At 35.5% G+C, this 14,035-nt stretch overlaps 1 protein-coding gene across 1 annotated transcript; it reads right to left on the bottom strand.

Moving 5' to 3' along the window:
• Nucleotides 1-8,347: 8,347 nt before the first annotated feature.
• cdk5 (cyclin dependent kinase 5) lies at nucleotides 8,348-13,942 on the bottom strand. The gene is made up of 12 exons (XM_067435141.1): nucleotides 13,747-13,942; nucleotides 12,778-12,866; nucleotides 12,635-12,702; nucleotides 11,925-11,985; nucleotides 11,757-11,813; nucleotides 11,576-11,671; nucleotides 11,340-11,414; nucleotides 11,165-11,261; nucleotides 11,000-11,069; nucleotides 10,477-10,537; nucleotides 10,206-10,286; nucleotides 8,348-10,126 (listed from the first exon to the last, which is right to left on the bottom strand). The coding sequence occupies exons 1-12, from the start codon at nucleotides 13,781-13,783 to the stop codon at nucleotides 10,040-10,042; spliced, it is 879 nt and encodes a 292-aa protein (XP_067291242.1). The 5' UTR covers nucleotides 13,784-13,942; the 3' UTR covers nucleotides 8,348-10,039.
• Between the last annotated feature and the right edge of the window lie 93 nt (nucleotides 13,943-14,035).

Below are 14,035 nucleotides of genomic sequence, written 5' to 3'. Positions count from 1 at the left end.
TCAGTTCATTTTCCACCGGCAATCATATGGTGTGTGTGTGTGTGTGTACGTACTTGTGAAATTAGTTGTATTAGGCTAATATTAATTATTTTATTTTTCATTTGATGTTTCCACAGCAGTGTTATTAGTATCATTGCCTATTATAATTTTAAATTAATATTTATGAATACTATTTTATTTAAACATGTTCCGTTTTAATTAGTAATTTTCACAAAAAAGATTTTATTTGTTTAATGTTGTTTGAAATTAATGTTTCAATTTGTATGTACTTTATTTTATTTCTATTATTGTTAATTATATTTTAATTAATGAAACAATACAATATTTTTAATATTAGCATGATAATAACAAAAAATAAACAAAATAAACAAAAAATAAATATGTATTAATTAACATGAAATAACTGAACATGAAATAAAAATGAGCAATACATTTGTTACAGTATTTATTCATCTTTGTAAATACTTGTTAATAAAAATACAGCTGCTCATTGTTTGTTCATGTTAGTTCACAGTGCTATTAACTGTAAACAAATACAACTTTTAATTTTAATAATGTATTAGTAAATGTTTAAATTAACATGAACTAAGATTAATAAATGTTGTAAATGTATTGTAAGTATATAGCCTACATAATATTTATATGTAATTAGCCTACATAGCTACACTGTAAAAAAAAATTGGTTGGTTTTTGTTGGTTTAACTTAAAAAAGTAAGTAACCTGGTTGCCTTAAAATTTTGAGTTTATAGAAAATACAAATTTGAGTTGATACAATGAAGGAAATTTGTTTAATAAATAGAAACTCAAAATATTTTTGTTTCTGAACCACATAATTTTTTTGAAAAAATCATGAAAATAGCACTATTTGGCATGTTTCACTGCGTCATCAGAAATAAAACACACACAATTACCCAATATGCTTACAAAATCTTTTAATAATATTTTAATAAATGTTGTCGAATCTCAAAAAATTGTCATTGTATTAATAAAATTTTAAGGCAACCAGGTAACTTTTTTTCTAAATATTTTTTTACAGTGTAGTCTAGTATTTTCTTCACTTAAATAGTTCCAAACTACTATTGTTATAAATCAAATATATTTTTATTTAATTATCATTTCTTTAATTACTATTCTTATTTTAGTTAGTTTTTTCTTTCCCTTTTAGTTCTTTTTTTTTTATAACTTAATGTAATTATACTTTTGTGGTACTTTTTATGGACTTCACAGTCACCATGAACTGTCACTACAGAAAAGAGCTGTGAATAAAGACAGAATTTTTATTTTTGGATGAACTATTTCTTTAACGAACTACCCAGGCTTCACATAAAAGCTGCTCTGTTTATGCAAATGCTGTGATTTGCTGACATCCATCCTGATGCAATAGTCAAAAGGTTTCAATAACTTGTTTTGAAATGCAGATTAATGCATTATTCCCCCAGATGCAATAAACACATCTTCTGCTTAAGAACTGTGACCTATCATGTCGTTTTATGTTGTTTAATGACAGCTCCATTTAAATGGTGTTTGTCGTTATAATATACACTACACGCAAGGGGCCATTAAAGGATTAAAATACAAACAATGCATGCAGTAATATTCAGTAAAACCTCATGAATGTGCCTGGTTTTTAACCTTTATATATATGTAATTGCAGATGCACCATATCTAAATGCTTTTGCTGCAGGGTTGTTAATCATAATTTGGTCTGGATGCTCCAGCTGCACCAGTGGTGTCGATATTGATCCTGAGGCCACGCAAGTACACTATTGATCTCACAGACAGACATTTAATAGACTGAGTAACAAAAACCAGACAATCACTGCCGCTCAACCAGTATGTGAGTGGTTTATATTTTATATTCTATTATATTTACATTGTTGTTTTTTGTTTTTGTTTTTTTAAATAAGCTCACAATTGCATTATTGCATTAATGAGTTTCCTTTAGTGTGTAATGTATCAGAGTGTGCATGTATAAAAGCTGCAAAGTAAAGCTTATAGTCCTCCCATAAAGCGATTTATTCAATATAACCTAGAACACGGATCCAGAGCTGCTTAAAATGCCTCGGTGAGGTCCAGATAATTGCATTATTAGCATATTATTAGCATAATGTTGATCTGCTGGCCAATCAGAGCACTTTTCAGAAGGAGGGGCTTTGTAAAAATCAGCGCATTTCAGACAGATTGGGCAATAATGTACCCCATGTGGAAAAATGTCCTTCATGCTCATGTGTTGAGCATTAATAGAATAGGTTAGCATGCTTAAACCCAATAAAGAAAATAATTAACTTTTAAAATAGCATCATATGACTCCTATGTCAGTAACCGTTGTTCTGCTTGTGTGATTACAGTGTTGTAAGAACTTCATTCTGCTGTCTAAAGTGGCTGCAAAGTCTGTGCTGTTAAACTTATATAGAGCTAAATGATGTTGTAGCTGAAAATGTAAGTGAGCATCACTAAGCCATCAGCTGTAAATACTCTATCAGATCTAGTTTATTTAGTAGTTTTAATGTTACTATGGAAGATGCATTTGTCAGACTGTCAAGTAACCTTAATAGCATCTATTGATTTCTAGATGTAGTCTGCTTTTAGCAGCATGCACACTTGCATATAGTGCATACTCACTGCATCATTATTCAGTTCATATTGATCATTCAGTCACAGAATTTGACTTGGTGTATGCGAAAATGCGAAAAAGTGACAAATTATTTTCAAAAAGAATAAATAAGCTAAATAAAAACATTACTGCAAAATAAGTATTGTATTATATGTCTATGATACAAACAGAATCATTTGTCTAACGATACAAACAGAAATGTCAGGATTTGGTAAAAAAATTGGTAAAAGGAAGCTAGTTGAAGATCTCATTATCAAACGCTCCTGTCTCAGGTTTCCCCAGAACAGAGTTTCAGCTCAAACTACCTCTCAGATCATTTATTATACCATGTTGTAAATACCTAGCCTAGAAATCTAGACGCACCCTAGCGGCAGCAAATCTAATCTGCCCATGAGTGACGTCTAGCAACTCTCAATACCCTTGTGAGATGTAATCCCCTAACTCTTGCCGGGCCAATCACATCGTGTATAGAGTCGGTGGGCGGGGCCATAATGACGACGGCCGAGTTGCGTTTGCGTGCTTCTAGTAAACACAGAAACTGGCGAACGGCGGTCTTTCGAATCAGCTTTGACCGCGACTCTGGAAGATTTGGAGTTGAGCTTTTATCTGAGAAAAGAACAAAGAACGGCACTGAAGTCATTCTTAAAAAGGTGTAAGATGTGTTCTAAATTTTGCTGACCGGATACGGCGAATGTTTAATCTGTCAACGAGCTCCGCTTCACCGTCGTTGCTCCGGTTGGTGTAGTGCTATCCTATCGTGTGCAGAGGGAGTTTGAAAGACAACGGTTTATCCCGCCCCTCAGATTGAGCCCTGTCTACGGTGAGTTTCCAGACCAAACATCTTGATGTGGGTCTGAATTGTCAGGCTAGTAAATGCCCACTTTTGAGTAGAAGGAAAAACATGCTTTTGTGCATGTACCTTTAAATGCAAATATAAAATGTGTACAAAATTGTGTACACACTGCCGACACATATGTATGTACAAAACACCATGTAACTTTCACCATGAAAATTTTGAAAGAAAAAGTTCCAACACAATCATACAAATCTTCTGAATTCTGATCTGTTTCCCCCCCCCCTAACTAAGGATCAGTGTTTGGGGTAACACATTACAAGGAACGTAATTAGATTACTTAGTATTGCAGCAAAGTATTCCATTACTTTTAAATTAATTTTGAGTTTCTTTTATAAATAACACAAGTTACTTTTTTCCCATTTACTGATTGACAGCTCTCCTGATGTCCCCATATCGAGTGAAATTGGGAGTGAGGCGTGTGTGAATATGATGGTTAGTTCGAGACTGAATGTGTGCATGCTTCAAGCATTTACACATTGCACTCATCTCACCTGCACAAAACAGACTCAGCATCCATTAAAATGAATAAAAACAGTGAAATGCAAACCTCTGGTGTGAAAGGGCCTTTACATTTGCAAAAAATGTAACTTTTTAAAATAAAAAATCAAACAAACAAGCAAGCCCAGTCCACGAGAAACAGTAATGTAATATTACTTTCAATATAAACAAACTAAGTAATGCAATTAGTTACTTTTTTAGGGAGTAGCGCAATATTAAAGTATTACTTTTGAGGATTCACTGAAACTGAATAGTGACATTATGGATTTTAAAAGGAATAGTCAACATTCAATGAAGCTGTAAAAGAGAAATAAAGAGTCTAGTGATGCTGTGACGAGTTCAAGTAGAAGAAACAAAAGAAAAGAAGCTTACGTGTAACAGCAGTAACAAAACTGTGTGTTCCTTCACAAAACAGTGTGATCTATTCTGTCCCAGGAGACAGAAATTGAACTCTGTATGGTGATCACAAAATCTTAATGTGAAAGCGGGGTCTGCTGTGGCAATCCACAATTGAAGTACAGCAGATTGTAGCCGCAGTTATGGTGTTCATTGATCCATTGTAGACTTCGCTGAGCTGGACACCACTGAAAAGGTCTGAGCATCTGCCACTATACACAATCATATAGAGGATAATACAAAAAAACAAATCAAAAATACAGTGGCTTCATGGAGGTTACATTCAGAAGCGTTTCAGGCTACTAGGTCCATCAAAAAAGTGTCTCCATATTTTACTACTCTTTTATGACACCGTTTTGGATTTATGGAAATATATAATTTTTACCTGCTGTAGACAGTTTGCTGCTCGATTACAAGCTGCAAATGCAAAAGGAGCTGCTTCATCGCAGACACATTTCAGCTAACATAAATATGTTCTAATAACGTTTGCAATTTTTTTTCTATTTTATCATTTTAAATTATATCACATAAAATTCACGTGCATATAAAAGCAAGCATCCCAAAACTTTTGGCAATATAGTGTATCATGAAACTCATTATTCCTATTTGATACATATTTCTAGGCCCTCTTAATTATCAAAATAATAAAAAACTGTCTGGAAAACCTGTTGTACAACAGATAATTTTTATTTTAGCAAGTTAAAAGCCTTTTAGTATAATTCTAAAAACATCTGTCTTCAGGTCGATGTACATGTGTCTTTTTGAGGTGAACATTTGAATTATTCTGAAATGTGAGTATCAAATGATACATCATCAGGCTTTTGAGGAACATTTTTTCCCTTCTTCAGTTCAGTTCAGGACATTGTTTTGTTTTTCTCCTTTCAGAGCTTTGATCATAAAACTATAAGCATTTAAATATGATCTAATAGGGCCTACTATGTTGTGAGATATAGAGTGAGAATTCATTTTATACATATTTTATGTAAGAAGCCTGATATACTCTTATGAATAGCTCATTGATTTACGTACAAATACATTTGGCCATACAAATATCAATATGTGCATCAAATTGCATATTATTGCCCAGTTTGGGCCTCATGAGCTCCATATCCTATATCATATGAGCCATTATAGCTTGGCATATCAAATATGATACACAACAAGAACACTTTTTTCATTTTTATTTTTAAATATTGTTGTTTTAATAAATTGCTCATTTAAAACAAATCTCTTTTTTCTGACTAATATTTAATGTCAGGCTTTACAGGGTTAATGGAAAATTAATATAAAGATGGAATATGAGAAACTAAATTAAATTGAAAACAAAAAATTGTAAGAAACATCTGATGTATTTAAATCACAAGACAACTTTATCAAGGTCATTCAGCGCCACCACCAGGTCCTCAACAAAAATCTATGAAGTCAGCTTAACCCTTATCCCACAAAAGACAGCAAACCATGATGAGCCATGTTACCTTGTTTGTCCTCTTGGGATGGAGGAAATCCAATAATGCAGAACAGTACAGGAACCCAAGAAAGGTGCTAAATTAGAACTAGATGGGTGGTACGACATTTGCAGAGCTAAGAAGACAAGAAGATATGTGAAACAGACTTTACCACCGTTAAGGTTAATGTCCTTTGGATGCCAAGTCCTCCATATTAAAGGGTTAGTTCACCCAAAAATTCTGTCATTAATTACTCACCCTAATGTCGTTCGACAAACATAAGACCTCCGTTCATCTTCGGAACACAAATGAAATCCGACGGCTCAGAAAGGCCTTCATTGACACCAATGTCATTTCCTCTCTCAAGACCCATAAAGGCACTGAAGACGTCGTTACAAAGCCCATCTCACTACAGCGGCTCTACTATCATTTAAGCTACGAGAATAGTTTGTGTGTGCAAAAAATACATAAATAACGACATATAGTGATGGGCCGATTTCAAAACAAAGATTTGAACGTTTTTTTTTTTTTGTGCGCACAAATCTATTCTCGTGTCTTCATAAAATGATTGTAGAGCCGCTGTAGTGAGATGGGCTTTGTAACGACGTCTTTAGTGCCTTTATGGGTCTTGAGAGAGGAAATGACATTGGTGTCAATGAAGGCCTTTCTGAGCCGTCGGATTTCAACAAAAATATCTTCATTTGTGTTCCAAAGATGAACGGAGGTTTTACGGGTGTCGAACGACATTAGGGTAAGTAATTAATAACAGAATTTACATTTTTGGGTGAACTAACCCTTTAATTACTCATTCTCATGTCGTTCCAAACCCGTAAGACATTCATTTATCTTTGGAACACAAATGAAGATATTTTTTATTAAATCGGAGAGCTCTCTGACCCCTCCATAGACAGCAATTTAAATACCACATCCAAGGCCCAGAAAGGTAGTCACAGACAAATTTTGCACATCCGCAAATTAACATGTGAATCCACACAATGAGAACTGAACACTTGTAGAATATTTGGTCACAAATGCATACATTTTCTTGGATATTTTTCTAACATAATCACAAGTCCAATCACTACAACTGCTTGAATCTGCTGCTACGAGTCTCACACGCAGTTTTTCCGCCTTCAAATGACAAGTTCAGCGCGCTCTCACTTTTGCACCATGTACACTGTGAAATGTGGAGCAAAAGGGACTTGTGCATCTGTGAGGCAGTGGCAGGCCCTGTTAAGAGAGCAGAGAATCTCGGCCAATCAGAAGAGCTCATTTGTACGGAGCCCTCAACGGGACATGGTGATGGAAAAAAGACACACACACACACACACACACACACACACACACACACACACACACACACACATACATACTCACCAAAAAGATTATTAGGAACGCCTGCTCAATTTCTTATTAATGCAATTATCTAATCAAGACAATCTCCTGAACTCCAAACTGAATGTCAGAATGGGAAAAAGGTGATTTAAGGAATTTTGAGCGTGGCATGGCTGTTGGTGACAGACGGGCCGGTCGGAGTATTTCACAATCTGCTCAGTTACTAGGACGCACAACCATTTCTAGGGTTTACAAAGAATGGTGTGAAAATGGAAAAAAGTATGCGGCAGTCCTGTGGGACAAAATGTCTTGTAGATGTTAGAGGTCAGAGGAGAATGGGCCGACTGATTCAAGCTGATAGAAGAGCAACTTTGACTGACATAACCACTCGTTACAACCGAGGTATGCAGCAAAGCATTTGTGAAGCCACAACACGCACAACCATGAGGCAGATGGGCTACAACAGCAGAAGACCCCACCGGGTACCACTCATCTCCACTACAAATAGGAAAAAGAGGCTACAATTTGCACAAGCTCACCAAAATTGGACAGTTGAAGACTGGAAAAATGTTGCCTGGTCTGATGAGTCTCGATTTCTGTTGAGACATTCAGATGGTAGAGTCAGAATTTGGTGTAAACAGAATGAGAACATGGATCCATCATGCCTTGTTACCACTGTGCAGGCTGGTGGTGGTGGTGTAATGGTGTGGGGGATGTTTTCTTGGCACACTTTTTTAGGCCCCTTAGTGCCAATTGGGCACTGTTTAAATGTCACCATGTCCATCCCATTATGACCACCATGTACCCATCCTCTGATGGCTACTTCCAGCAGGATAATGCACCATGTCACAAAGCTTGAATCATTTCATATTGTTCTTTTTTGAAAATGACAATGAGTTCACTGAACTAAAATGGCCCCCACAGTCACCAGATCTCAACCCAATAGAGCATCTTTGGGATGTGTTGGAACGGGAGCTTCGTGCCCTGGATGTGCATACCACAAATCTCCATCAACTGCAAGATGCTATCCTATCAATATGGGCCATTTCTAAAGAATGCTTTCAGCACCTTGTTGAATCAATGCCACGCAGAATTAAGGCAGTTCTGAAGGCGAAAGGGGCTCGAAAGGGGTGAGTGTGTATAACCTAAACACAACCCTAACCCTTCCTGATTTCATTCATGCGGGAAACATGAGACTTTGTTTAGCGAAAACATTTTTAATAATCTTGTGCGCAGTTCTTCAAACAGATTTTACATATGGTTTACAGATAATCAAAGAACACTATGAAAACAAAATCAGTGTCGTCTTGGAGGGTTGCAAAAAAGGAATTCTGCTACATTCTTGATAACAACGTATAAGAAACATATATGGTTACTTTCACACTTTACTTACAAGCCTGTTGCTAAGATCCAATATATGCACTATAGCAACATTTATTTTAGTCTCTGTAACAAATCTTATTTGTTTATAATAATAAAAACGTTTAGTATGCTAGGTATATTATGAAATATCTGTCCATATGTCAGGAATGGTCCCTTACCGAGCATCCAAATCCACCTAATTTGAAACTTAAACCTATTGATTTATTACATATTATATGAATAAATAAAAGCATTTTCACACAATGTTTAAAAAACTGAAAAATGCAACCACTCATTATGTCAAAGCAATCCAAACCGTTTTCAGATAACTTACTTCAAATCAGTAACATTAAATCATTATGAAAGGCCTGAAACTTGAGATGTGGATTTATGTTCTTTAACAATGTACATCTACTACAGCGGAGGAGAGAAGCAAAGCAAAAGAAGGGAACGTAAGTTTTATCATACATTTCACAGACTTCAGGGCCATCTGAACGTAAAAGATCCAATGACCCAACTCTTCCATAAGGTAAATGTGCAACATCACACGAAATGTAATGAAAACACTGGCATGCATTGAAATAAGAACCCTTCAAATATGACGCCTTACGAAAAGATTGTTCCTTAACACATAGCTATTGCTCCGGCTAATGAAGGCAATTTCTGTGGTCAACTATACAAAAAAAAAAAAAATCTATGTGAAACCATTTGAACCAAAAAAAAAAAAAAAAATTCTAAAAAAAAAAAAGTTTGAATACTAGATTTGCTTAAATTTGAAGGGGGAGCACAAAAAACAATTTGGATAACTGTTTAAAATCACAGCTAAAAATCGCATTCATAGAAAATGGCAAAATTAGTCGCACAATAAGGTCTCTACTCTTTTTTTCCATCCTATATCTCACCAAATGTACAACACAAAAGTAACTTTTTTCTTAAAAACACTATATATTAATACTAAATCAAGTATGTGTGCTGTACCTTATTATATGATACTGCTGATTTGATCTTTAACAAATAAAAAAAGAAAACGCTGCTTTCAGTAGTCTTCATGGCAGCATTTTGTAAACAAAACAGATTTGGCAATCAACTAAATAAATTGGGTAGAGCCAGGACTGAAATTTTGGTGACTAAAACAGATGATCGGCATCTTTTAAACTATAGTTCACCCAAAAATGAGAATCTGGTTTTCATTTACTCACCCTCAAGCAATTCCCACCTGATGCAGAGGAATATTCATGCAGCTTATTTCCATGTTCATTTTTGGGTGAACTGTTCCTTTAAGACCACACTAATATAATAAAGGTATTTTTGGAAACTCTAGTCAAGCACATGATTGATGTAGGATAATAGCACCACACTCTGTCACTATCATAATCATGTGATCAAATCATAAACTTTAAGGGGGAGGAGTGTTTCATGGTCCCTCTTTCTAGCAGGTGTGAGCGGAACTGAAAGCTGGAGGTGTTGAAGGGGTTTCACGAGGTAAGACTGGCCCATCATCGGTTCCTAAATAAAGTTGTGGTGATCTGACATTTATGGCGGGCAGAAATCAGCAAAGTAAGGGTGCTGAAGGGCTTCCTCTGCTGAAATTCGCTGTACCGGATTGCATTTCAGAAGATTCTGCAAACACAGAAAAATCCAGCTGAACCATGAATCATGAAAGTGTGAAGGAATCGTTTCCACAATGAGAATATTGTACCTGTAGAAGGTCTCTGCCAGTGCTGCTGAGTTTAGGGACCACATTCACAAGTGATGTAGTAGCTGGGTACATTGGGTACGGCTATAAAAATAAAACATTAAATAAAATAAAAAAAATGTAAAAAGAGAAAGGAATGCAGAATAAATGTGTGAAACTAAAGCAAGACTTTGTACAAATAATTCAGTTGGCTATTTTCATATTCTAAACCTTTCCTCATGTTATTGGGTGTTCCTGCAACGAATATCTTTCTGCCAGACAAATAAATGTTTACCTTATAATCTGGAAGTTTATTCATAGTCTGCCATTGTTCTTCTGTCGGTGTTCCCAGCAATGTGCCAAAATGTTAAAGTTAATCAGCTCAATGGTAACTTGGCTTGATGTGCTAAGTTTATACATGCATTGCCTGGCAACTTAATCATATTACTTATAATTACATCACTATGGAGCCCCTAAAAGGACATGGTAATGGAAAAAAATATGAGAGGGAAGGGAAATATTCTCTCATATCATCCATCCATCCATCCACCCATCCATCCATCACTAACCCTTTAAATTGAAGTACCACAATTACTAGCTAAAATACTACTACTACTACTAAAATTGTAATAATGAAATTGTATAAGAAACTAAATATTACAATTTAAAAAAATAAAGCAAAATTATAAAATGCACATCAAAATAATACAATTACTGTACTATAATAAACAATACTAAAATTACACACACATATAATGTATGTATTTATGAAGATTCACAGTTCAATCCAAAACCAATCAATTAAGAGTAAAGGATATCTAAAGATCCTCTTTAGCTGGTCGTCCACGTCATTGCCAGGAAATAAGGGCCGTCCTGCATTTGCAAGTTCTTAAAAAAAATTATGCAGAAAAACATTCACATACTACAAGAAACGTTACAATTGATAATACTACAAAAAAGAAAAAAATGAATGCTCTTCCTACCTGCAAATATACACCCTGCAGACCACATGTCAATAGAGGTAGAGTATAGCTTAGCACCAAACAGCACATCCGGTGGCCTGTACCACAACGTCACCACCTGAAGCCAATCAACATGACGTGAGGAACAGGCAAACGCTGAAAAAGACCACGCTGCATCTGAAGCCGTGTAGCTTACCTCAGCAGAATAACACCGTACAGGTATTCCAAACGCTCTGGCCAAGCCAAAGTCAGCTAACTTCAGTTCCCCGTTCTGATGACAACAAAATAATACAGACGTCAAAAAGTACAATAGAAATAAAGGAACATGGAGCATGTTTGGGTTTCACCAATAAAATTCAAACCTGATATTATAGTCATATAACACATGAATAATAAATATTCAATATCAAGCCCTTTCAGTCATTTCCTTACTCTGTTGATGAGCAGATTTTGTGGTTTAAGGTCTCGATGGAGAACATTTCGGCTGTGGCAGAAGGCAAGACCCTTCAATAGCTGGTACATAAAGGACTGCACAGAGAATTAAAACACCATTTTCTGATACTCAAAAGATGCTCTTTTTGGGCTTCATACAGATTTAAAAAACAAATCAAACCTTGACAATCTCTGGATCCAAGTCACCATTACAGCTGTCAAAGTATTTCTTCAAATCCTATGTGAATGAAAATCATTCAAGTTACAAAACACATTTATCTCATGGGACTCAAGCAGCAAGATCATTAGAAACAGGGTGAATAATAATATTGCAGGCACTTGCTCCTACCTGATCGCAGTACTCAAACACTAACGTGAGCTTCTTGTCACTGTGAAGGACGTCATGCAATCTACAAGAACAAGTAGCTGTTGTTACAGAGTTAGTTCACCCAAAAATTATTCCATAACTTACTAGCCCTCAAGTCCTCCTAGGTGTATATAACCTTCTTCTTTCCGGCGAATACAATCAGAGTTACATAAAGAAAATATCATGGCTCTTCCAAGCTTTATAATGGCAGTGACTGGCTGAGATTTTGAAGCCCAGAAAAAAAAAACATCCATCCATTATAAAAAATAATCCATACCGCTCCTTATGGATAGGATTACCATACGGTAATCTTATGAACACAAATTAATATAATATTTTTGATGAATTCCAAGAGCTCTGGCCCCTCTACAGACAACAATTTAACCCCCTGGAGCCATGTGGATTACTTTTAGGATGGATGAATGCAGGGTTTTTTTGGGCTTCAAAATCCAGGTTACCATTCACTACCATTAAAAAGTTGAGAAGAGCCAGAATATTAATATTTCATCACATTTATTAAATATCAATAATTATTTTTAATTATTTTACTTAAAAAATTAAATACAACCAACCAAAACTGATTTAATGTGGTTAAATATATTAATATGCAATAAAAAAAAAATAGACACCGCAAACTCAATGCATTTGCTTGCTGTAAACTGTAAATATACTAAATATGCAATTATACCTACCTTACAATGTTTTTATGCTTCAGTTCTTTCAGGAGGCAAATTTCTCGTAAAGCTGAACTTGGAACCCCCTGTTGTAGGATTGAAAATTAATGTGACCGTTTGCTTTTAATATGACATGCTTGTGCTTCACATCCCTGTCTTACCTCATCATCATCATCCAATCTCACTCGTTTGAGGGCCACAATCTCATGCGTTTCTCTGTTTTTAGCTTTGAAGACGGTCCCATATGTACCTGGTGACAGGGAACAGAAGTGAAGCAAGCAAAGGGGAATAAAAAACAACAGGCCAGTCAGACTTCAAGGAATAGTTAGAAAAATCACTGTAGAGATATGATAAGTTGGCAAAATGTTTAACAAATCCTCAAATGGGTGTCTAAATTTAATTGTCAGGTAGAATAAAGCTAAAACAATACTTATAATGTAATTCTTAATTGTTTGATTTTGCAGGTCAACGGTTCACCGTTGTCACGATGTAACCGTTACTTTTCAACATACTTCAAAATAGATCAATCAGTGTCGTTTTTAAAAGACGATTTATTAAAGATTCTTGCCGCATATTTCATCTATAACTCAAGCACCCATTCGTTTAAATTAGTATTTTTCAGTGTTCAAATCTCGCTAATAAATTAGTAATCGTTCTGGTATTTGAATGTTGCTCAAATCAGAATTTAAGATGTTGAGCCTCCATGCGCCCCCTAGAGGAAGAGTCGCTTAATGCCTCATAGAAATCAGCTACTAACATTTGCAGCTCAGTGAAAATCAAAAGAAAAGCCTGCCAATGATGCTGCTATGAATGAACGACCAGTTTGATTTAAGATAAATCAATGCAACAGCTCAATTTCCCCGAAGAACAGCAATGACATCGTTTAACAGGTGTGCAAATGCAGTTTTGATGCATTTAAAATCAGGTGCATGATCATCTCAACCGCTCATTGTAAGCTTGCTAGCTCCAGCTTAGACTTTAATCTCAACACACGCTTACGGAGGCATAATTCACAGCAGACTGTCAGACGCTATAAACTCGATAACAGCAAACCTTCATGATTGTTAATACTCTATAAATCTCCAATGCAGACACAGCCATTCAGGCCACAATCCATTTACGTTACTCACCCTCTCCTATCTTCTCCAACTTCTCATACTTTTGCATGGTTTTAGCCAGTTACAATAGCTTTTAAATAAAGCGTCCTTGCTCCGTATTGCCCTGCGTCTTAAAATAAAGGTTTAAATAATACAGCTGATTACTGTCGTTTTTCATCAACAAGGGGCGTAGTACGCAACATGAACAGCAATAAGGGTTTCAACATGGCGATTTACTGAGACGCACTTCAAAATAAAAGCATCATTTGTAAATGACATTCTGAGTGGATTTAAACCGCTAATAATAAAGTTAAAATAAAAC

This window comes from Pseudorasbora parva, chromosome 24 (assembly GCF_024679245.1).
Source record: "Pseudorasbora parva isolate DD20220531a chromosome 24, ASM2467924v1, whole genome shotgun sequence".
Taxonomy (NCBI): Eukaryota; Metazoa; Chordata; class Actinopteri; order Cypriniformes; family Gobionidae; genus Pseudorasbora; species Pseudorasbora parva.
This window is presented reverse-complemented; position numbering and strand designations above follow the sequence as displayed.